General features: G+C 40.1%; 1 protein-coding gene across 1 annotated transcript in view; it reads left to right on the top strand.

Moving 5' to 3' along the window:
• The window catches only part of ARHGEF40 (Rho guanine nucleotide exchange factor 40), an 85995-nt gene extending 76218 nt beyond the window's left edge, over positions 1-9777 (top strand). Inside the window, exons 19-22 of the mRNA XM_075276637.1 lie at positions 4619-4732; positions 4811-4984; positions 9394-9449; positions 9531-9777. Coding sequence (XP_075132738.1) covers positions 4619-4732; positions 4811-4984; positions 9394-9449; positions 9531-9572 — 386 coding nt within the window. The 3' untranslated portion in view covers positions 9573-9777. The remainder of the gene's footprint in view (positions 1-4618; positions 4733-4810; positions 4985-9393; positions 9450-9530) is intronic.
• The last annotated feature ends 17138 nt before the right edge of the window (positions 9778-26915 follow it).

Below are 26915 nucleotides of genomic sequence, written 5' to 3'. Positions count from 1 at the left end.
TTATGCGATACTAATTCTGCAGAACAAAAACACATTTGGGGACATAAATCAGTGATTTTTGCATCGCCATCTTCTGAGAGGCGTAACATTTTTATTTTTCGGTTGACAGTGTTGGTTGAGGGCTTATTTTTTGCGGGACAACCTGCGCTTTTTATTGGTACTGTTGTGGGGTGCATGTGATTTTTTTGATCACTTTTTATAGCATATTTTGTAAGGTGATATGGTGAAAAATCATTACTTCCGGCGGGTTTTTTCCGTTTTTTTTTTCAGATGTACACCGTATACATTAAATATTATTTCAGTTTTATTGTACAGGTTGTTACGGACGCGGCGATACCAAATATGCATTGTTTTTATTAATTTTTAGTACCTTTTTTTATATAATTCATTTTGTATAGAGAAAAAGGGATTTTTGGGCTTTATAACTTTATTACTTTTTTCATACACTTTATTTTTTTTTTACTTTTTTTTTTAACTTTTTCATGTGTCCATTTAGGACACTTGAATCAGTTGATGCTTTGATGAAAGCACCAACTGATTCTGTATAGTAGCTTGCAAGACACGAGCAGGACATGAGCCTGCTCGTGTCCTGCAAGCTGCAGAGGAAGTGAGACACATCGCTCACTTCCTCCATCGGTCGGCAGGATCAACCAGGTATGTGGGGGCTCCGGTAGTCTGGGGTCACTGGCCAGACCCCAGACTACCTTCTACTGACATCGGCACCCCCCGATCTCGCCGCGGGGGGTGCCGATCAGCTTCAATCTGCGGCAGATCCCTTTCGATCGCGCCGTGATGTTTCACGGCAGGATCGAAAGGGTTAAAGCGTTCAGTCGGAACTGAGTCCGACTGAACGTTGTTGAGGGGGTGGTTAGGTGTCAGTAACACCTAACCCCTGCCCTCCCCCCGCCCCACCCCCTACCTAGTGAGTCTCTAAAGACCGGCCGTAAATTTACTATCGGCTGGTCTTAGAGACCAGGACTGCTGGCCGTAAATTTACGGCCAGCGGTCCTTAACCGGTTAATCTCATCCACACATTGCAGAAAAATCTGCAGCGGAAATGCTGTGATTTCGAAAACCGTTGCATTTTTTGTATATTGCAGCATGTGAATTATACCTACAAGATATACTGGCGTTTTCCATATAGATATAAAAGAACTAGGAAATCTGCAGAGGAAAACTGTGGACTCTCTGTGGAAAAATGCTGTGGAAAAAAACACAATGCGTTTCCTTTGCAGTCTTTTCTGCAGCGTTTTGTGTCTATGGTTCACTACTTGGGGCCTTAGGCTGAGGCTCCACATGGCGTAAACGCCGCAGAAACATCCGCAGCGTTTTAGAGTCACTGCAAGGCGAATCCCATCCACACCTTAAAAAAATATGCGTAGTAGACACACTGCAATTTCGAAAACCGTTGTGGTTCCCTATAGGTATAATGGAAGTAGAATGTCTTTCTGTGAAAAGCTCTGTAGGAAAAACTGTAATGCATTGCCGCCACATTTTTTTTTCGCAGTGCTTTTTTGCTGCACTGCACCCCTTAGCCTTAAAGTGATTGTCCACTATTTAATTCCATGCTGTTTTTAGGTACTACATTCTGTGCTGCTTAATCTCTTAATTTAGTCTTCTAGTATTCTGAGTTCCAAATACTGTGAAAAGACATAGAATTAAACAAAATTATATTGCTTGCAGTAACTAGTATAGAGAATAAGTTGCACTAAGCTCCCTAGTGTGAACACTACAGACTGTCAGTATTTTATAATTTAATTCTATATCTATGGAGGGAATTAGAAGCTCCGTTTCAGATACATATTGCTGTGACTGATATACATCTACATTAAGAAATAAATGTTAATTCTAGTTAAAGAAAAAGAATATAGGAAGAAAAGAAACAGGTAAAAAACTGCTGCCTATCACCTCTAGAGAGTAACGTGTTAAAATCCAGTACAGCTGGATTATCCTTTTCAGCAAGGTCAGTCAGCATTTGTCTAATGCTATGGTCTGCTTTAATATGTGGACATTTAACAGGTTTCCACTATAAACAGAATTAAAGGGTATTGCCATCTTAGCATATTGCTGCTGAGATAGGAATAACTGCTCCCAAGTCCTGACTTCTAGGGTGAGACTGCTGCTCTATGCATTTGGGGTAAGACAGATAACTTAGTATTAGCTGAAAACCATGTATGTGTCCCTGCTTTTGTTAGGCCCCGTTCCCACAGAGTAATGCGCCGCTCATTCTGACACGTAAACTCGTGTCAGAGTGAGCACTTCAAAACAAAATCCCATTGACTTCAATGGGTTCCGTCTTACGCGCGCTACACATTGAAATCAATGGGAGGCTTTTTAACCCATTGATTTCAATGTGTTACACGCGTTAAACAGAATCCATTGAAGTCAATAGGATTCTGTTTTGAAGCGCTCACTCTGACACGTGTTTACGTGTCAGAATGAGCGGCTGGTTACGGGGTCTTACTCTGCTCCTTTATCCCACTGCTCACACCCACCAATTGACCCAATACTTAACTAGCAATGCTGTGAACAACTCTGGGGAGAATTCATCAAATCTATTATGGTGATTTGCAACTATTTAATGCAACAGATCAGGAAAGATTTGCAGAATCTACAAATCCTATAATTTGTATTGTGCTGTGGAATATGTTGGCACTATATAAATAAAGTTATTATTATTATTATTTACAGCAGCCCCGAAGCTGCCATAGAATTGCACCTAGGCACAATGGCATCAGAAAGATGCACCTAATTCATTATGAGGTCCAACCTCATACAAGCGCTCCCTGTCCTGGTGCAGAGAACATCCCCTCCGGTGTGGGTAGGAGAAGTAGAACTCACAAGCTTTGTCATACAGCAATTAAAGGGGTTGTCCATTTTCAGATCAATTTTGAGAGATAACTTTTGTACAACAGAAATTGTATAACTTTTAATTATATAAATAATTTGTAGCTCAATATTTGTCTGAAAGTGGACAACCCTTTTAAGGAGGACTAGTCTTCTCTTCTGATCTATTTGCTTTCGTAAAGAGAGACCTTCTAAGAATATAACCATGACCTAACAGCATTTTATTATACATTACAAAGAAGAAGAAAGATATTTATTGAAAAATGAGTATGCCAAAAAATGTATTATGATTATTTTTATATATATTAGTTGAGTTTATTGTGATATTTTTATAAGACTTTGACTTAATGTAATAGTTTTTCTAAAAACATATTTGGCACAGTAATAAATTGTTTTACGTTACATAATTAGTTATGTGTCTTTGGGCTATGAGCACCAGATTTAGGGTAAATGGTTACATATAATATACTGCTGTAAATTTCCCAAAAATCATTTATGAACATCTGTAATGGCAGCCCATTTGTAATCTTTTTCTGTGAATTTGAAACATGCAGCTACACTGCCCTCTTCTGGTTGATAGTGTATATAAAGTATTTTCCCACCTTTGTACGTTGTCCCTATTAAGATCTGAAAGACATTGTGACGTGATGATGATCATTATGACTCTCCTTTGACAAAATATAGGTGCCATGAATTGTGCCTGTATTCTTTTCCCATCAACGGAGAACAGTCACTGTTGCTCTGAAGAAACAGGATTGAAATGAAAAGTAATAATTATGAAACTGAGACATTTAAGCGTTAACTGGGACTGTGTTGTCACAATTTATAAAAAAAAAAATTAATTTATTTTTCTAAGATTTATTCAAACAGAAAATACATATAGACAAAGATGTCACATCAATCAAAACTAAATCCTAGACATAGTAATATATATATATATATATATATATATATATATATATATATATATATATATATATATATATAATAAACACCTATCTGCACAGCTCGTTACCAGACCAGGACACCTGTGTGTTCATCACATGACTGTGGCCCGTATATCACATGACCATAGACTGAATTTTATCCACTCTAAGTAAGCATAATGAATGACAGCAAGCAGAGATCTAGAAGACCGTGAGTAATTGATACAGAAAGTATATTGGAAAATCATTTAACATTTCCATTACACAAAAAATAATATTTGTTTCTTAATATTGGTCAACTCCATTAACTGTGAATTCCCCCATGGTTTTTTCACCTGGTTTCCATTGCAAGGTACAGTATAACCCGCAGCTGCAATCCCCATTGTTACAACCCTGGCAGAAGCTAATAGCAAAGGGTTTTTTTAGGTGACCATTCTTTTGTAATTCCTGTGCACCGTAATTTCAGAGATGATGCCAAAGGGTATTTCCTAGGGCTGCCCCAAGAATTTATGATTCAGAAACCATGTTGGCCCTCTTAAATAGTGCCGTGTCACACATGTCAAAACTTTACAATGTCTGATTTCTTATATGCAGTTAGTATTTAGTATAGATGTATGTAGCTTAGTCGTCATGAGCAGAATATATAAAATACGTTGGTCAGTCCATTCTGTATTGTCTATTGCATAGTTTAGCAGGTGCTTATCAATGAATTGACTCTCTAAACTGCATCGACAACCTGTGGCTAAGCGCTGGATTACTTCCACAGAATACATTGTCAAACTAACTGTAAACTATATATAAGAACTGTCAAAAATAGTTGCACTTACAATTTATTTTTCATCTAGAGCATCGAGTCCAGGACACATCCACAATTTCAAGTCATCGTTCTTTTCTGGACATTAAGGCTGGATTCAATGCAATAAGTGAAAGGACAGTGAGTGCTCTCCTGACAGCAAGAGGTGGGAATTGAAAAAAAACACATAAAAAGATACAAAGGATGAAAGGTGCAAAGACATTAAACGGTTTATCTTTTATAGGTTCTCGTAGCCGTGCTTCTGTGCCTTTCTCTTCTTGTGAGCATAGTTCTCCTTCCCAGCCATCATCTCTCGGCCTTGCACTTACATCAGGACCAAGCCCTAGGAGGTTACGATCACCTGGAGGGGCCTCTCTTCCCGAAAAAATCAGTGAAGAAATAGGGGAAACGTTCACAGGTAAAACAATTAGATGTAAATATGTGTTTCTGTGTCAGTATGTGGCTCAGCATATACAAATGCAGACCTCTCATAGACTATTCATGCTGATCATATTTTACATGTTCTTTTTTTATGCCCATTTCATTATTTATGTTGTTTATATGCCAGTGTAAAAGCTACAGTAATATCATTTATTATTCAGTACTAGGACTCACTACCTGAAAGTTAAAAATGAAGCTTCAATTTATTAAAATAATCACCACTACACTGTAAGAACTGAACATATTTGGGCATTTCCAGTTTTGAGTTATACGTTATACATTTGTCAGCCATAACATAAAACACTTCGCCATGAGGAAGGGGCTTGGACCCTGAAACGCGTAGGCGGTTAAGCATCGTGTGTCTATTGTCCTATGTAATCCGAACACGTTTTTTCATGTAAGTGCTGTGTCATTTTTCATATTTATTGTCACTGGTTTTCTGTCAAAGCAAAGGAATTACCCTTTTTTTAAATGGACTAATAAAACATAATGTTTTAATCTAATGCAAAACTGGTTGCTGGATTACTATTGGATTTTTTTGAATTTTGTATTGGCACCTGCACCGGCAGGATTCCATGGTTATCCATGCACCTGTAGTAGCACAAGAGAAAAAAAAAAAAAAATTCTTTCGCACTAAGACCACGAGAAAAACCACAGGGCTGTGAACGCTTTTTTCTACACAATAACATAAAACTGCCTACAGGTGACGTGAATAACATTATTTATGATGTGACGGTTTCATCGGTCAAGGGGTGGGGTATATTATAGGTAAATGAGAATCAGAAAGACCTGATTGGCTCATCCAAATACAATGGCTAGACAACTGGGTCAGAGCATCTCCAAAAAAGAAAGTGAGCATGAAGTAGTTATCAAAAGTAGTCCGAGGAAGTACATCTGCTAAGAGGGTCATAAGTGCACAAAAAAACTCATTGCTGTCCATTTGGAGTCAAGGTTTGCCCGTCTAATCTGATCCTATAGAAGATAGTAGCAAGCATTTGTAAAGTGCTTTTCTCCCACAAAGGACTGAAAGAGCTGCTATAGCACAATTTGCTAAAAAAAATAATGTTGACTGTGACAGACGGATCTCAGAGGAGTGATATTAGGAAGATGGGGGAGATATATCATTAGGGGAAATCAAATTTAGTGCAAATTCCAGCAAAACTATAAAATGTCACGCAATGTGTTGCATCTATAAGTCTATAAGTGTTGCATCTATAAGTCCTTATATGTTACTCAACTTTCTATGCCTCCTACTCACTGGAGCAAGGCTACGACAATTTTGGGTCACTTTAAAAAAATTGCTGTTGATAAATCTTGAGTACAGACAACTAGACAGGCTACGAAGCTCATTTTGCCACCCACTTTACAACAGCGGAGTGAGTGGTATAAAAATCCAAAATGTTTAAAATTTTTGCTCAAAAAAAGCTCAAAAACTTGCAAATCTCTGTTTTGCTTTTTTTTTTTTTTTTTTTTTAACACAAGCATTCTTGAGTGTGGGGTTTGATAAATTCTTCCACAGTGCTTTGCAGCTTGCTACAGGGGTCTGCACAGTCACAGACTAATTGGATTGCCATTGTGACTTCTGTGCACAACCGAAAGGTCACTGGGCACATGAACTTAAGAACTGGACCGTGGAGACATGGAAGAAGGTTGCTCAGGTGGTGCATGTGGGTTGCTTACCTGGGTAAGGCCTGATTCACATCTGCGTCAGTAATCTGTTTGGGGGAGTCCACATGGGGACCCTCCTGAGTGGACTACCAAACGCATTGGCAAGTGGTGTGCGGTGAAAGCACGCAGACCCCATAGACTATAATGAGGTCTGTGTGCTTTCCGCACAGTCTTCACACGGAACATGCGGACAGAAAACTAGTTTACAATCTACGATGGCGGCGAAAAATAAAGCACCATTTCACAAAATGCAATGTTGTAGCGAAAATGATTTCTTGTCTTTTTCCATTTCTATCCTCTTCTCTCCTGGATGATGAGTATTTGGCAATTTTGTACGTCACGTGACATTTTTCAGTCGATTTCGTAGTAGGAGGTACACAAATCATCTGCAAGGACTCAATTTATACGCATCACATACAATTGACAAAATCCACTGGTGGTGCATTTTTTTTGGCCGCCACTGTACTTTTCTCTCCACATGATTCGTTTGGAGACCGCGTGGAAAGCACATGAACCCCACAGACTATAATGGGGTCACTACAAACCACTTTCCAATGCGTCTGGTAGTCCGTTCGGGGGTCTCCATGCGGACTCTCTGAATGGATTACCCATGCAGATGTGAACTAGGCCTAAGAGATGACATCAGGATGCACTGTGTGAAGGTGGCAGTACAATGCACTGGGTTTATTGCTAAGGACAGATGCAGGAAGAATTAAGCCAGGAGTGGACTGTGTAGACTACGGGAGTTTGGCACTACAAATTATAACACGTTATGGCCACCTGTTATATTGTGCACTGTGTGTCTGTTTCATTGACCTGCACATTATGTTACATATGGTATGCATAGCATTGGCATGTGTGATGCCGCTGTAAAAGGTGTAAGTCATTGCATGATCAGACATTTTGATGGTTTCTTCAAACTGTATCGCATACTAACTCCTTAGAGGCTGAACGAAGTTGCACCTATGACTTCCACTGTGGTAGAAGTTGTTTATGGCTTCCCCGTGGTGTTACTTACTGGCATGGAAAAATAACATGCAGAAGAATAACTCACTGCTGGAGGACAGCTTGTGAGAAGAACATCCTGAGAGACCAGATAAGCCTCTAGGAACTGAGTGGATAGCCTGAAGAAGAGAAGGACATAGCCGAAAGATGTTAGCTGGCTCAGTGAACTGGCGCACCACTAGCATACACTCATTAGGCAGGAGTATAGGTCTTATGGTGGTGGGCGGCACATCCCCTGCGACAGTGAAAGCGTGCTGTTTGTTACAGCAGTCTGTAGACATGCATGATTGCTTTATCATTTCACTGTGTTTTCCAATCCTGTTGAAATCCTGCTACAAACATCTGTAGCAGTAGAGCGGAAGCCAGGTGTCAATTCTGTCATATCTGTACCGGGGAAGACTCCAGGTGATTTGTAAGGGGCAGTGTCTGTATAGAAGCTCAGGGGAAGGCAAGCCGGACAAATCAGTGTATTGACCATGAAGAAACACAGGTATAATCCACACAGGCGTCTACTCACAAGTTCCAGGACTTAAAGGGTTTGCTGCTAATGTCTTGGTGTCAGGTACCACAGGGCATGGCTTATAGGTGTATGCTTTTGTAGCAGGTGTAGCCGTTTTATAACACTTTCAGTACAGTGGCAACTGTTGAATAACGCTGGTTACTGTTACGGTACTAACGCCAGTATGCATAACCCTGTAGCTGGTGGAGTGTGCCTTTTATGACTAGGGTCACACCTCCTTCTAAATGAGACACACCCGTGGGATAATTCCCACATAAGGCTGAGGCTAAGTTCTCACTGAGTTTTTTGGTCAGGGTTTTGCCATTGTCAAAATCGGAACGGAAAACGCCTGAGGAGTTTCCTGGGGCGTTTTTTGCCATTTGAAGCATTTCCTGAAGCATTTTTTGAGGTGTTTTTCGAGCAGTTTCCTAATCCGTTTCCTTTTGGGATGTGGTCATGAATTATATTTAAAAAAAACGCCTGGTGTTTCCTGATCAGGTTTTTGCCATTTCCGCTTCAGGTTTCTGACCAAAAAACCGCGAGCAGGAAAAACTGGCTCCCATTGACTTGCATTGAAGCCGCAAGCCGGAAAACGCTCCCGGCTTCAAAAAGAATGGACATCTCGCTTCTTTTTTGCCGCTAGCGGAAAAAAACGCTAGCAGAAAAGACTCAGAAGCGTTTTGTATACTTTAATTTCTGCCAAAACCCTGACCAAAAAACTCTGTGTGCACTTACCCTAAGACTCCACGTAGCGGGCTGCAGCAAAAAAACCTTGGCGGAAACGCATTGCAGTTTTGGAAATCGCAGCATGTCCATTGTACGTATTTTTCCAAAATGTCTGGATGAGATTTGCGACATTTACTCAGGGGCCCTGGCCTAATTTACGCCAGATTTCTTATAAATTTGGTGGGGCACCACCCCCTGCAGACCCTCACCATTCCTCTTTTTGGAAAAGTAATGAAGATGGCGCTGAGTTAAAAAAGTTGCAAAGAAAACTCACATACGTGGCATAATTAATCTGAGCCAATGTCATGACTAATGGATTTTTGTGCAGATTTAATAAATCTTATGAGGAATTAGCAGCTGCATTCACATTAGTAATGGCCTCACTATCCTGCAGAAGGGCAAGATACATCTTAGTATTTAGAATGAAGTAATGTAATACAATTGTAATTTAGCATATTGTTAAATTATCTGACCTTTGTTTCATTTAGGTGGCCCAGTGTGCCTCAAATCAATCTCACCCATTACAGAAGGAGAGAAGCCAAAGGTAAAATTCCATGCAATATCTATATTTTTCAATGATTTTCGACTTCTGTCATTTACTCTTCTCTTTTTACTTTTCTTTTAGGATTTATCCATTGAAGTGATCTTCCCCTCCACTTCTGTGTAATGGCATGTTTCTTTGTAACCTCACGAAACTATACATTACACTAGTGTCAGTATTTCAACAACCTCAGCAGATGATGGTGCTTTAACCAGTCACTTGTTACCATAAGAAGCCAAAAATGTTGGAGATCATAAACAGGTCACTTCTCGGCCTCAAACTGGCCAATGAAATAAGTTGTGATTCCACTGGAACTTGCATAAGTTGGTGGTTTTTCATCCCTACTAACTGATATGGATGATACATTGATTTGGTCTTATAGCAGTAAAAATAAAAAAGACTAATAAATAGATGAAGTGGTTTTCCAGCTAGGAGCAAACTGTTAAAACATGCTCCAGATTAGTTGAAAACAAAAATAAGCAATACTTGCCATTTCCCCGCCGTTCTCCTTTTAGCTTGTACCTGGCCACCACTAGTCTCTACATTCTGGTCACATCTCTGCGTGCGGGAAATGATTGCTCAGCCCATCACTGGCTAATGCGGTATCTGCTCTGGGTGTTAGGAAGGGTCCTGGTAAGTGTCAGAATAGGGGTGGCAGAGGATTGGTGAGGTGAGTAGTGATTATTTTTTATTTTAAAGCCTTTCTAAGCATAGTAAAAATAAAAAAATCTTCCCCCAATGACCCCTTTAAGAAAATATGTAGCTGTATTATTTCATTCTCAGACTCGGAGATATTTTTACATCCATAATCCCAATGTTTATTGCTAATTATTACTAATGAACCTAATATAGCATGACAACTGTCAGTGTCCTCTAAATATAGCCTGGTATGGTAGCTTTACTACATGGCTATTAATACAGTTCTCTTATCTGTCACTGCTCTCTGCTCCAAATACTTCGGATTAGTATTTTTGGCTGTTTAAATACAGCAATAGAATATTTTATTAACAGAATTTATATCCAAGCGGTACTTGCTAGAAAAAGCCATAGGAACATATCTTGCTGCATTACCAGTTTTAAATATGCTAGCTATTTAAAATAAAGAAATATATATATAAAAAAAACAGACATCATAAATCATATACTATGCACTTACGTTAGATAGACTGAGCTTAACTGGACTAATCGAGAAAACTGGATAATGGCTGCCATACAGCTGGGATCTAGGATCGGCTTGAATGGTTCCAGACTGGACTACACAGTTATTAGAGCCAGGAAATCAATGCTGCATGGGTTAACATTTTATGGGGAACAGGTTTATAGACCTGAGCTATATGATTTATCTCAGCTTCTATGGAAGGTGATTAATAAAAATGGCACTTTTCTTATCTCCATTATCGTGCCTTTGGTAGAAATCAATGTTCTTCCTCTTTAGAGCTTGCACTTTTTTTTTTCTTAAAACAATGTCGGTTTTCTTCTGCTCACCATGCAGTAGCAGATGTGCATGCATATATATGATATAGAGGGAAACCTATGCCTATAAATGCCTGTGTATTTTATGTAGGATGTGTATATGTCTCTCCAGATCCACGTTGCCTTTTGTCTGCCCTCCTGCATTCTCTTTCTGAGCTCAATAGAAAGGGTCTAACCTGATATGTAGAGATCAATAAACTCTGCCTGGCAGCCTGCAGCAGAAGCGTTTATAAAGAGATGTATTGATTGTATCCTCTCTACAGGAAACAATGAGATTTGGAGAAAAGGAAAGGGAGAGTCGTTGCTCTTTAGTTTTGCTGCAGTACTTCAGGGGGGCTTGGAATGTATTCATCTCTGCTGGGTTATGCCTGACATGGTACACCTATTTGTAACTAGATTTTTTTCCTTATTATTTGTTTAATGCTATTATGGTACATTCCTAACCATGCTCTATTTTATTCCTTACACGATGGTGCAATCCCTGCCGGACAGTGCTTTAGAATGGTAGAGCCTGTGTGCATCAGATTGGCGCAGTCTCTACCATGTGTTTTGTCTGGGGAGGAGTGGTAGCGATTGTCCCTCTGCCGTTACTATGACATTGTACAATCATTTCTTTTATATAAACAGGTACAAGTAAACTTTTTGCAGATAATGACAATGCAACCTAATCTATCCTTGTTCATCATATTGTACTTTAATTTACAAATGTGCCTAGAAAGTCATTGATTTATATACTCCTAGGGTATTATTCTCAAGTGTATGCCATGTTAACATTGTGTAGCTCATTTTCTGATTTGCCGTTTTGTTGACTACCCTGTGTATTGTCTGTGGATTGTCTTTGGCACATTTTTTATTATTATTAAACGTGTATGACTGTCACTGGTTATTCTGTATTATATTTTTGTGTGACTTTATTGAAGTTTATTCATTTGTTGACATAACACCATTTACAATATGCATATTTAGTTTTATTCCCATGGACGTCCACAGAATTTGAAATGAATGCCTGCCATTCACTTCCTATTTTTCACATTGTGTTGGCATTACTTGTGAGTGCCCTTGATATGCATTTTTAGCCTAAGGTTACATTAAGCAAAATGCTGAGAATAAAAACGCAGCAAACATTTTTTACCCTCAGGCTAAGGCCGCACAGGACGAAATGCAGCGCTAAAGCGCTGCCCGAAAAACTGCAACAGGAACGCATTGCGGTTCTTCCCGCATCGCTTTAAACAGAAAGTTCTCTGAGTTTTCCTCCATGGACTTTCTGTTAAAATTATATCTACGGGGAAACTGCTGGCGTTTCTGTACATATAATTGATTTCCAAAACCGCGCTGTTTTTGGAAATCGCAGTGTGTCCGTGCTACGGTTTTTCCCGCAAAGTGGGCATGGGATTTGCAAGAATCCCATCCACTTTGCAATTAATGTAAAACTCCATGATTTTTCCTGCGGTGTTTCCGCAACAGGCAAATCACAGCGTTTCCAACCCATGGGGCCCTGGCCTTAAGAATTTTCATTGAGTTTTTTTTCTGCTTTTATTCATCCCTTATTCAACATACGGGGAAAACTCTTGCTATTTTGCTGCTAAAATTAACATGCTGCGTTTTTTCCTCAGCATTGTTATTCAACGCAGTGTTATTTTCTGCTTCGTTTCCGCAACATGAGGATCTTAGCCTTAGTCCATGCGTCAATATCCTAAGGAAATTTATTGCAACTGAATTACAAGAAATGATAAATAGTTTGCTGTATCATGTATCATGCGGGTTTGTGTTGGCGCTGAGCCGCTTATATTTAGCCAATTGCTGTAGTGGATGATCCGCCTGCTCCCGCGTCTCGGCTCTGCTACATCGCAGCATATGCGCAGCATACTCAGCTTCTGTGTTACAAAGGGCTGAATGGATGTTGCTGAAATGTGCCAAAGTTCGATCAGCCTGCTCCCGTGTCTTGGCTCTGCTACATCTCTGCATATGTATAGGATACCCAGTTGTATGTACATGTTTGCATATGGAGAGCCTATAGAGGTGTGCTACAGCTCTGTGTAAGCTCTGCTACATCGGGCAATTGTGATTACAGGGGTTTTGTTATGTGACTATCTGAGCAGCTTCTGTGTTACAAAGGGCTGAATGGATGTTGCTGAAATGTGCCAAAATTCTCCCCCATCAGAGCCAGAACAACACATTCCCTGTAGTACTCACTGAAACTCTACACCCGATATAGTCCTCTTGCCCACACACATCCTGCATGTTCTGTAGTCTCCTGATCTTCCAAGAGACTCCATTTTCTTCAGCTTTCACACTGTCCAGCTTCATCCTATATAGCTCCGCCCCAAAATAGCATGTAGCTCCACCCACTGCCTAACATGATCCTATCCTAGAATGGCTCAAGGACCTGTGATGATGTCATAACAGGTCCTTTAGTGTTGTGTGAACCTAAATTCCTTTACTGCAGTCGTGTAGTGACGTCTTTTACCAGGATAAACAATAGCCTATCTTGTAATCGGGGTTCCTATCTATGCATGTGGCAAATTTCATGCAAATCCGTTCAGCCGTTTTTGCGTGATTGAGGAACAAACATCCAAACCCACAAACTTTCACATTTATAATAGTAGGATTTGTATATAGATATATAAATAGATAGAAATATATTTATACATATCTATATATAAGCATATAAAATAAATGAAAACAAACAGAACTCAAACTTAGTAAACAAGAAGCAATGTGTGTGTTTATTCCAACAACAACGTTTCGGTTCTAGCGAATCCCATCCACACATTGCAGAAATGCTGCAATTTCCAAAACTATCATGGATCTGGAAATTTCATCATGTCAGTTATACCTACAGAAACAATGGTGGTTTCCCTATAGGTATAAGGAAAGCACTGCAGACCTCTATGTGGGGCCTTAGCTTGAAATAGTCTGGGGATGGCCCTACACAACTACCCAGTTTGAGGAGTGTTATAAAGTGGTCCGTTAGCATTACCTACCTTTACCAGAAACAGTTAAACTGAAATAGACAACTCATAATCCAAGAGCTATATACAGAAACATGTTATCTTGTTTAGGCAATTGCTCTTTATTCATGGGATTGAGGGTTGTAGGGACTATATTTGTCATATTTATCACTTACATCCTAAGCTTCTATTAAGTAGTTACAATCTAATGCATTCCCCATACAACCAGAAAACTGGTGCAATCGATAAGTATGATGTTAGGAAGTTTGCTGCCATTGTCATGAAAGTGGAGAAACAGAAAAGTCTTTATCATCAGACCATTAGGATAAAGTAAGAGATCCTACACAAATAAAGTTGGCTGTGGACGGTTGATGGGAGTTTCACAGAACTGTTTCTGACAATACAAGGACACATAGTCTCATAGATTTCATCTAAAAAAAATGCTAACCAGGATCAAGTCAAAGGAGTAATGGTCAAAAAAAAGAAGAGCTGGCACGATGTGGCCAAAAATGAATGCAGATACAGTCAAATTTCAGCCAATAGTTATGTAATGATGTAATGTCTATGTCCAGCTTGATGCTGCCACCTTGTGGGAGAGGTTAATGTTCTATAATATTTATGTACTTATACATACTTTGCACACAATGTCTCAATCTAGATCATGAGCTGAATTTTGAAAAAGACTCTATTTTATACTTGGGTCAGCTAAAATCGTGTATAAAGGGTTGTAAACATGTATCTTTATGTGTGCACCCAGGTGAAGTGTAAGCTATTTTAGGCCTCCAATGACTCCATATAGTGTTAAAATAGACTTATGGGCACGTTTTGTGCTGGCTTTATATGTAAACAGCTGTTGGTTGGCTCAGTGCCAGCTCTCAGTCTGTGTGATCATCTCACATGGTGTCTATTATATCAAGCTGCTGTTATCTTAATGTGTGTCTACTGTGTGAAGGTTATTTCATATTTTGATACTCTATAGACCCTGCATTATTGCAAGTCGGCTGCATCATATCAGTGAGCCTGGAAGGCAATAATATTTGACGTTCCTTACATTATAATATATATTTATTTCTATAGTGTAAATAAATATATGCTGCATATGCTAAATGTTATGGCTGATTGGTTTACACATATAAATATGCATATATAAATATGCATATATATATATATATATATATATATATATATATATATATATATACTGTGTGTGTGTGCATCTTGTATATATAAATAAATGTATGTAAATATATATATAGTCATTATTATGACCACCAGCTAATGTCCATATGTAGACAGTGTGGGAATAACTATAAGGTGCTGGTTCAGATATCTGAAGTCATGCTGACTTAGTACATCCTACATTTGTTGGAAGATGCATCAGAGAGAGAGACCCCATAGAGTGATCATGAGGTTGGAGGTGGCCCCACAGATGCTCAACTGTGTTCAAGTCTGGTAAATTATGGTTCCAGGGATGTACTTAGACGTTTTGGTTGTGCTTTTTCAGACATTTGTAACTGTGTAACATGTTGCTCATCTTGTTGGAAGATGCCATCTGCCCAGGGAAGACAAACAGAACTTATGGGTGTTATGTATTCTTCAAATATGTATTCACACCCAAATCAGTTGAGAGTGGCTTTCCACATGGATGAGTGGGTCCAGAGAATACCGTGAAAAATTGCCCAGACTATAATACTACCGCCACCAGCTTGTGTTCTTCCAGAAATGCTTGCAGGGTGTTCTTTGATGTTTCTCATCTGATACATCCATCTGTTTGATGAAGCAGTAAACTTGACTCATTGTAGAAGGCAACCCTTTGCCAATCAGCGGTGGTCCAATTCCAATAATTCTGTGCAAATTGAAGCTTTTTTTCAGATGCACCGTTGCTAACATAGGTGGAGTTACCATCCATCTGTTTTGGGGACCCATATGCAGTAGGGTTTGTGGAACTGTTGTTTTAGACTCCCTGGTTCATTTTCACAGTGAGCTGCTCCATTGTATTTTGTTAGTAGACCCTCATACACCTTCGTTGCTGATGTTCACCTCTCACATTGTGTCTCAGCTCCCTGGACAAGAGACCACAGGGGAGCGAGGAGAGGTAAGTATCAGTGTTTTTTATGTTAAACTTTTGCAGCTCAAGATCCTGAAACTGGTGGCAGTTGGAGGGGGACAATATACTGGGGGGAGCATTTGAAGAGGGATGTTAAACTGGTTGGGGGCATATGAGGAGACATTAAATTGTGGTCAGCTGGAAGGGGCATTAAACTAGGAGGAACTGGATGAGGACATTAAACCTGGGGGAAGCTGGAGGGGAGTATTAATGCCCCCGTCTAGTTGCCCTCATGGTTTAATGCCCCCCTCTAGTTGCCCCAGTTTAAACTGGAGCAGCTGGAGGGTGACATTAAACTGGGGCAGCTGGAGCGGAACATTATTCCTGGGGGTAGCTAGGGAAGTACATTATACTGGGGGCAGCTGGAAGAGGATATTAAACTGTGGGCTGCTGGAGGGGAGTATTAATGTCCCTCTCTAGTTGCCCCAGTTTAAATGGGGGCAACTGGAAAGAGAAATAAAAAATTTAGAAGTGGGTGGAGCTAAATTTGACATGTCGTGCTACACATGACGCACATTTTGTCCCTCCCATTCCGCACATTTTGTCCCATGATGTCTCCCCTCCCAGTACCCGCCCACACTCTCCTAACCTGGCAGGGAGGGGGCAGCGAAGGGAGAAGAAGACTGCAGCTGGACCGGCAGCGAGGCGAAGAACAGCGGAGCAGCCATCTCTGGAGGTAAGTGGACACCAGGGGGGACTAAGTAGCCAGAGGATTAAAAAAAAATCCTCTGGCTACTTAGTGATTCACTACACAGCGTGGATTCTAACAATTCTTATATTCCATGCTGTATAGTGAATAGGATTGCTTTTAAAATCCAATCTCCGATTAATAAAAAAAATCCCATTGACTTGCATTCGGATCGGAATTGGGATCGAGATCGGGTTCGAATGAAAAATGATCAGAAATCGGATTTTAAAATCAATCCTGAAAAGTCAGGATCGGCTCAACCCTAGTAGTGATCTTTACATTCAACCTGCAATGGACTGTCTAAGGAGAACAAGGTCTGGAAAACTTGACCACAATAGTGCCAAACACAGTGTGTCACCATGTGGTGTGGTACAGTTTTGGTTTATCAAAGTTATCTGAACATGATCTTGCTGGGACCTCTACTGACTGGGGAACCAAGGGACTGGGACTCTTGCTATAAGGTCCTATCACCTTCACTTAATGGAATCTGAAACCAGACACTATTTTAGATCTCTGCCCCTTTATTCTAGTTATTGGTGGGGTTCACTGATCACATGAATAACATACCTGACACAAACTACATGGAAAACTTTACAGGAAAGCATTGAGTGGTACGTCCACACTTACAAAATTGTGTGCAATTTTGGGCCCCAATATACAAGAAAGACATAAGAAAACTTGAAAAAATGCAAAGACAGGCAACCAAAATGGTTAGGGGTATGGGTGGACTGGAGTACAACGATGGATCAACAAACTTGTGGTTATTCAGTTTAGAGAAAAGACGTCTACGGGGAGATTTAATAACAATGTACAAATACATGAAGGGACAATACAAAGAACTTTCTAAGGAACTTTTTACTCCTAGGCCAGTGACAAGGGGACACCCTCTACGTCTGGAGGAGAGAAAGTTTCACCAGAAACATAGAAGGGGATTCTACACAGTAAGAACAGCGAGGCTCTGGAACTCTCTGCCCCAGGAAGTGGTGATGGCGGACTCATTGAACAAGTTCAAAGAGGGCCTGGATGTTATAAGATTATTTACATTAAGATACTCCAGGATAACATCTCTTAGAAAGCCCTCAAATATCTTTCCCACCACAGAAGTTAAACTTACTGGCCTATAGTTTGCAGGTTCACTTTTACACCCCTTTTTGAAAATTGGCACATTTGCTATGCGCCAATCCTGTGGAACAGACCCAGTCATTACTGAATCCTTAAATATCAGATCCAACGGTCTATCTATGACCATGCTTAATTCCCTCAGAACTCGGGGGTGTATTCCATCTGGACTGGGCGATTTCTCTATTTTAGTGTTTTGCAGGCGGCACCAAACTTCTTCCTGGGTTAAGCAGGAGACATTTAATTGAGAGTTAACATTACCCCTAATCATGTTGCTGGCCATTGTATTTTCTTGTGTAAACACTGTAGAGAAGAAGGCATTTGCTTTTGGCACTTGTGCTTTTTCCTCATCCTCCTCCACCATTACACCCAGATTATTTTTGAGAGTGCCCACATTGCCAGTTTTTATTCTCTTATTGTTTATTTATGTAGTTGAAAAATAATTGTTCAATAAAACATTGATCCAGGGTTTTTATACTGACTGCCAGATTGGAGTCGGGAAGGAATTATTTCCCCTGAAATGGGGCAATTGGCATGAGCCTCATGGGGTTTTTTTTGCTTTCCCCTGGATCAACCCTTTAGGGGATTGTAGGGTTATAGGTTGGACTTGATGGACTGATGTCTTCATCCAACCTCATCTACTTAACTATGAGTGGCCCATCAGAATGAAAGTGGCCCTTAATGATAGCAATTGTTAAAAGTATCATGACACGGACCTCCCACCATTAACATCTGGTACGTTTCAGAAACACATGAGAAGATACAGGTTTTGTGAAATGTGGGCTTTGTGTGAGATGTTGCTGTAGATCTATTGTGAGAATGTGCTGTGCTAGTCAATCATGGTGTGCAGATGACTAATCAAGCAGAACAAGTGCATCAAAATGCCTACATGCATACGTCTGATAATCGCTACCAATTCTATAAATGGAGCACTATTGAGATACCCATACATAGATATCAGAATGAATATTTAATGTCTTGGCAAAGGCCAAAAAAGAAGTGCCAAAAACAGTAACTATGGTAACCCATACACCAAATGAACAGAACAACTGCAATGTGTGGTGACAGAGGAACATGGGAATAGACTGAGCTTTCATACAAGCACTGCAGATGAAAAGAATTCTGTTATCAGTGTCACACATTTTAACTATGTTAATAGCATACAGACTTCCAATAGGCACAGGCTTGACTGGATAATTTGTGCTCCTCCACCCAAGCAGATTGATTTCTAAATTATTGAGTTATTATTCACTGTGCTATGTAAAACCCATTTTGGGGGGGTTTGTTAAGCAACAGAATGTTAATCCTTTTCTGCTTGTTTAGAGCAGGCTGCACAATGTATAAGGAAGGGCAGCCTCCTCATTGAATGGCTACGTCTTCTTATAATGAGACTGTGTTCATACAAGGTAGGATGTGGCGGTGCTTTGTCACTCACATTGATCATTAAGGCTTAGTGCACACTGGGGGAGAGTTACTCATACTGCCTAATACATATTGTAAATGGAAATTACCTGATAATGGCTGATATTACTCCGGTTCATCCTTAGACACCTTTGTCTAACTTCACATCACCTACAGTATTTGGCGTAGTTTGGGCATACAATACTGCTTTTTATACCACATCCATTTTTCAAAAAAGCCAGGACCTTTTTCTAACAAACCATGTCCCTTATGGAGGAGATGCAAAATGTCAACAACAGCAACAGGGGGTAACTTGCTGATCATTGGATGCCCCCATGGATCTCAAGAACCAGGGTCTTTTAAACGCCAGTTTTGAATGGAGCTGCTGATCAGACAACGTGTGCCAACTCCATTCATTTAAATGCGGATTGCTGTATATAGTCAAGTGCTAGTTCAGCTGTCTATGGCAGTGCCCATTAAAATGAATGGAGTGGCACGCACTGTCTAACCAGCCACTACATTAAAAACTGGAGTGCAAAAAAAACCATTTCTTGAGAGTGGGACCCTCTGTGGATAGAGGATAACATGCAGTGGCTGGACAACCCCTTTAAACAAGGTGATGCAAGTCATGTATACCTGTTCTTTTAGGAGCAAATTGTGTAGTAAATCTGCCTCATTATATCTGATCTTAATGCTTAACATATACCCCAGAAAATGTCATGTATTACTGCGGCTCTTTTCACCTGATGGAGGACAGAAGAGTGTCTAAGAGTGAAGGAGTTTGTATGTTCTCCCCCTGTTTGCGTGGGTTTTCTCCGGGTACTCCGGTTTCTTTCCACACTCCAAAGACACACTGATAAGGAATGTAGGTTGTGAGAAATATATGGGACAGTGATTGACCATATCTGTAAAAGTGCTACAGAATACGATGATGCTATACAAGTAAGCAAAATAAATAATAATAAATGATATGACCCCCATAGAGCCCGGACCTCAATATCATCAAGTCCGCCTGGCATTACAGAAAGAGGCAGAAGTATTTCGGCAAGGATTTGGTTAGTTCTCCAAGATGTCTGGAACAGAAAGCCTGCCAAGTTCCTTAAAAAACTGCCTGCAAGTGCCTAGGAGAATTGATGCTGCTTTGAAGGCAAAAGATGGTCACACCTAATATTGGTTTGATTTAGATTTATCCATTCTTCATTCACTACATTAGGTTAATTGATGACATAAATTATTAACTTTATGTATTTAATTATTATTTATATACTTTAAAGCATTTTTATTTTGCAGTATTTTCCCACACATGCCTAAAACGTTTGTGCAGTACTGTGTGTATATATATATATATATATATATATATATATATATATATATAGTTATGGTTATTTATGCCAGGACAAATCGGATATATCCTGTATAATTAGAAACCTCAAATCTCTGTCATGACTGTGAATAAAGCTGTTGTAAAAAGCTTCTGGCAGTAGTAGCAAACAATGGGATTAGTACAAAGTGAACCCAAGAGGATACTCACCAGCAGAAATCCTTTAATCTGGAACCCAATCTTCCAAAATTCCTGCCAATCTGTCATCCAACAAAATTAGTTGCCAGGTTAGCAGAAAATCGCCCCATAGTCTGACATTTTTATAAAGGTAAGGGGGTGTTTGAATGGTAGAAAAGTGGAATAATTCACGACTCAAGAATATCCAGTACTGGTCAGGTATATAAAATGGGAACAATTCTACAATTACTCACAGAATAATATTAATCTTTCTAACAATCAGTATCAGTAGAGAAATTATGTTTACTTGTTATCTGTGCTCTTGAACATAGCGGATCACAAAAACTGCTATTTACAAACCCAGTCTTACGCTCGCTTCCTTATATCTCCTGTCATCTACTATGGGGCGAGAGCCTGGAGACCTCCGCACACATTAGCTGGTCCGTCGGTCAAGATGAAATCAGCAGATTTGGCCAACAATCATTAAATGTGTATGGGCCGCCATAATCTACAATTCCAAGTGTCCTGCAAAACTAGATGTCAGAGATCACTGATTTGGATGGAAACCATATGTTACTATATATACACTAGCCATTGTCCAGGAGTTTGTGAACACTGGAGCATATGAAATAAAGGGCAGAAGTCAGGTCTCAGGCATATGGCCAAAACGCAGCTCTGTACAATCTCTGTGATGTATTGAGCCATATCAAGGCATCAATAACCTGCAAAAGAAATCTAATGAACAGATGGCAGAGGCCACATAAAGCATCATAGTATAGTGCCACAAGTAGAGATGAGCGAATATTATTTGAAACTTCCGTTTCAAATAGCACGCACCCATAAGAATGAATGGACGCAGCCGGCACGCAGGGGGTTAAGCGGCCGGAACGCTTCCATTCATTCCTATGGGTGCGTGCTATTTGAAATGGCCATTTCGAATAGTACTCGCTCATGTCTAGCCACAAGGACTCTGCCTCTATACCCAGATTTATTTGGAGTCACATTAGGGAATAAACTTGCAATGGCAGCTTGACTTGTATGGTCAGCGACTATTGTTTCAATAGAAAACCTGATATTTCACAGTATACAAGGATTTTTGAACTTTAGTCCCAAATGCTATAACACACGTGTGTATATATGTGTGGTCTTCTAACTTTAAGTACATAAAAGATAAACTTCTTAAAAAGAAAAATAATGGCTTTTTACATTCTTTCCCTCCCTTTACCTTAAACTGCACTTGATTTTCATGACTTTCAGTCATTTGTTATCATTTAAGGAGGAAGTATCGCTCTTTTACAAAATCCATATGTGCGCCAGACATCCTGTTTGTGTTTAATAAATCCTGATGTTCTTAAAATATCTCACTCATCCGCACAAAAGGTAACACTAGCATGTAGAAATGGATGTAGCTGGAGTGATGTAGAAAGTTCTACCGTTTGTTACAATAGATACGTATATCATAGACTGGATATGGGACGCATCCTTCAGCAGTAATAAGAAAAGTAACTATAGGGGAACAGAGATACCTGAGGATAAGGCAATCCAATAGTTCCTATAACGTACAAGAGGCCATCAATACCATGATTTGCATGTGACATTTAAGAGGGGGCTGTTACACATTTTGCACGGGGGCTTAGATGTACTATAAGTACTATATTGTAGTTATTAACCACATATACATAGTTGTAAATCTTCTTCATCGCTTACCATCCCTTTTCCAGTAGTGCTCACAATGTAATTTCCAGATCTAACACAAATACTAGGGGTAATTTCAGGAAAAACTCTCGCAGTAGGCCTCCTACTGATCTCAGCAGTCATATGAGCCTCTTTGCTTCGTGTGTGGAGAGTCCGGCATGGGATAGAAATGAGACTTGGACAGAATAATGGAGTGCTGGGGAGAGGTGAGTAGATTTTATTTTTTTCCTGTTACATCCATCCCAGAAGCCCCAAAGATTACCCTAAATCATGGACTTTAAAATTAAGTCCCCCTCAGGACAGGTTTACGTACCATTATGTGTATTTGTTTGTGTTCCTTGAGGTTCTGTACATTACATTCTAAAGTTTGGTTAACGCCAATGCCGATGACTTATTATTGCACTCTGTATTTTATGTGCCACTGTCACCCTAATTGTTGAGTCATCGCCCCGTTTCTGGTAATTTCTGGATGGGAGACTGTCTCCATAAATGCACAAATCTCTTTTTTGCCTATTAGCTGTGCTGCAACCAATGCTTTTCCACGTTGTCCAAGGTACAGCCTACTCATGCTATGACCTGACAATTTGTTTTTTGCCAGAACACAAATTTTTTCTGGATCTTTTGGGAGTCTGGTCCATAACTATGGGATAAGTGTGGTTATGAGTCAGTGAGGAGTGACCATTGTATACCTGGGCTTTTCCCAAAAGCAAGTACAACAAGCGATTGCAGAAATCTGGAATAGCTTGGTCTGCATGCGCTGAGCACAACCCCTGTGTATATAGGAATGTTCCTATGTGTACCTGCAGGATTGTAAAGCTGCTACCTGTGTTCTGTGACACCACTATGAAACTGCAAGCTTTTTGATGTCATTGGGATAGCCACAGTTGAGACTTATCTCAGTTTCAAGTAGATGTGTTATTGTTGTGTTTGGGTCACAATTCAAACCCATGGATCTCCTTCACAGTGAACTGATGTTGTGTGTGGGTCACTGTACGCACACAGGGAAGGTTTTGCCTTTGGAGTCATTAGGATATTCACAACTGATCAAAACTATTCTTACTTTGGCAGAGTTAACTTTTATTTGTGACTTATTAGTCCTAGAGGACCCAGATCAGCTCTGGAGTACAGCACAAGAGGCTACAAGAGTAGTATGTATCAGCCCCAGTTACAGGAAAAATCAAAAAAAAAAAAAAAAAAAAAGAAGAAGAAGTTAAATGACCATATGGGGCACTATGACTTAATAAAAAAAAAAGAATACAAAAAATAAAAAATAAAGCAACTCCCCCCCTTCCCCACCACTACCACACCCACATCACAGGTTCTAACCCCTCGTGGCCTGTCTCGGGGGCCCCCTTGGAAGCAGAAGGGGAAGTGGAAGCAGGCGTGAGCAGCGACAGGGATCAGTAAGTATATACAGCCTATTATTAGAAGAAAAAAAAAAGAAGCAGAGGCCCATGGGCTCCCTATGGTCCTGGACCTATAGCATCTGCTATGGCAGTAGTTACGCCACCACATTCAGCGATAAATCTGAATTGTATGGCCTTCGTATGGTCTAGAAGAGATATTTAATGGACCACCTTTTGAACTAAGCACTAAACAGGCTTCCGTTTTCAAGGTGAAACTATGATTTTCCATTGACAAATGCTACTCTTTAGGCTTGGCTATAAACCATGGTCCAGTATAGCCAGAGCCACAATTAAGACACTATTTAAGGCTGATGCCCCATATTGCGAAAACGCAGCGTTTATGCAGAAGCGGAAGCGCTGGCTAATTCTGGCTAATCCCATCCACACATTACAGAAAGAGCAAAGAAAAACTCTGGGTATATTTATAACTATTATACATTTATAATATGAACATTTAGATATAATTATTTTCAGGCCTTTTATGTACGGTATTATGCAGATGAGTAAGGCGCCTTCAATCACCATATCTTTTTTCTTATTATATCATGGTTGACTTTTCCTGATATAAAGCTCTTTTATAGCTAAAGAGTTAAATTACAAATGTTTGTTTGCCTTCAGTTGCTTCTAAGGGAGTTTAGGAGTTCATTGCATATTGTTTTAATAGGATAGGTTCACACTATCATCTGTGATAGGATGAGAGCAATAAACTTAAACAGATATAGAATGACTGATGCTTACGAAGCCCCATCCACTGCATTCATGTCCAACATCCTGCACGTATAGTTTTTTAATTCTGTTAGAAAAGTAAGCAAGCATGACAGAAGGAAGGTTCCGTCAAGTGTATTACATTGCATTGAATGATAATAGACGGTAACCTCCAAGAGTGAAGGAGAAAAATCCTCCACCAGTTCACGACCACTACTCCAGTGGTCCCCTCCAGTTTATATTTTACTGCACAGTGAAGGTGCGTACATCCATGAGATGGTTGCAGGCTATCACTAACTTCAGTGTCCTCATGCTGTACATGCTACCTTGACTGCTGAAACCAGTGACTGTTCTTTGTTGCAGGAAAATAAAAATGAATAGGTACAGAGCAGCGGTGCTGGAGCAGCAGTGGATTTAACAGGTAAATAAGGGTGGTTTTTTGTTGTATTTTTTTTTTTTTTACGTGATTTCCTCCTGTTAGCTTAATTTTTTTCAAATCCCAGACACGCCCTTAACCTTTTGTCTGTGCAGGTTCTTGTTTTAGGCTAAGGCCCCACGGGCCGGAACCGCTGCGCTTTAGCGTGGGAACAACCACGGTGTGAACGCATTGTGTTTCTTCCCGCAGCGCTTTGAACAGAAAGTTCACTGAGTTTTCCTCCGCAGACTTTGTTACAATTATATCTATGGGAGAGCCACTGGCGTTTCCATAGATAAAATTGACATGCTCAGATTTTCAAAGCCGCAATAGTTTTGGAAATTACAGCATGTCCGCGCTGCAATTTTTTCCGCAAAGTGGGCATGGGATTCAGCCAAATCGTGGCATGGGGCTCCAGCCTTAGGCCAAGGGCTAGTTCACACGGGGCAAGAGGGGACGGATTTTGGCGTGGAATCCACCTCAAAATCTGCCCCCTCACAATAGAGGTCTATGTAGATCGCTAGCGATCTTTTTTCCACGAGTAGGAAAAAGAAGCGAGCTTCCCTTTCTTGAGGCAGACGCCACGGTGGAAATCGCCACGGCACATCCACGTCAAGACAATCCCTCTGAACTAGGTCCATTCATTTCGGCCTACTCCGAAGCGGGAAGCCATGGCTTTCTGAAGCCGCAGCAGGCACATTTTGCTCCTGATTCTGACGCGCTTCCTGCGTCAAAATCAGGACCAAGATACGCGGACACTAGCCCCATGTGAACTAGCCCTAAGGCTGAGACACCACACTGAGGAAACGCAGCTTCTTTTGTTGCAGATTTTGTTGTTTTGGGTTTTTTTTAGCTAAAGCCAGGAATGGATTTAGCAGAAGGTAAAAGTATAATAGCTTCCTCTATATTTCCCATCCCCTCTGTAGCCACTCGTGGCTTTGGCTCCAAAAAAAATGCAGCAAAATCTGCAAAAAAAGAAGTTGCGTTTTGCAGCTTTTTGTGTTGCCGATTTTGTTGCATTTTTTTGAACCAAAGCTAGGAGGGGATTGAGCAGAGGGAGAAGTATAAGAACTTCCTATATACAGTATTTCCCATTCCATTTGTAGCAATTCAAGGCTTTGGCTCAAAAAACCACAACAAAAATCTGCAATAAAAAAGCTGTGTTTCGACAATGTGGGGCCTCCGCCTTAGAGTAGTTGACTATGCTTGTGAGTGGTTTTATAAATTGTCAGCATGTACCTTAAACCACATGTACATGGCTGGACTAGATCTTCTTACAAATTACATAAAGCTATAAAGTCTTTGGGCCAAATGTCAGTGTGCAGAGTGTCTGCAGCTTGAAATTATAGAACCAAGGACTGTAAAGAGGCTCATTTTTTGACTGAACATGTTCTGTGTATGTGCCAGGAATGCTCCAAGCGCATACAGTGAACCTAGCCATAGGCGTCCAATTACCCGGCAGAAGCTATGAGTGCCCATTTACCCTCTGTCAGGGTGGTATGCACTGGTACATTGTTTTTGTTACTGTAGGGGAAAGCACAGCAGACTTTTCCCTATAGTTTTTAAAAAGATGTAACACATGAAAAGCGACTTAGTTTTTCTTACTATTTTGCCGATGGTCAAGATATGATACTGTGTACTACATGTGGCATATACCAGTGGTATGCTTTGGAAGTATATGTCGGAGAATCAATATATAGAATTTATGTGAACAAAGCCTCATACAGAAATATAGCAAAACACTACATATCCAGATGAGCAGTCTTCCTTCACGTGGTAGAAGGAAAGCAGCAGTGTGCCACTTGTACAGTTCTGGAAAAGGATAACATGTCTAATATGACCTAGAAATAAATGACAGGATACAATTTCATTTTGATGGTGCTTATTGATAGTTTGATGTAAGGGGAGGACACTTGTCCTAGATACTAAATAACTAACTGGTTCATCCTTGTTGATTTCGGGACAGCTCTGATGTCTAAGGTACTGCCGGGTATTATTAGCAGTTCTTAAA

Source organism: Leptodactylus fuscus, chromosome 1, assembly GCF_031893055.1.
Source record: "Leptodactylus fuscus isolate aLepFus1 chromosome 1, aLepFus1.hap2, whole genome shotgun sequence".
Lineage (NCBI taxonomy): Eukaryota > Metazoa > Chordata > Amphibia > Anura > Leptodactylidae > Leptodactylus > Leptodactylus fuscus.
Note: the sequence above shows the minus strand (reverse complement) of the source record. Positions and strands in the feature narration are given on the sequence as shown.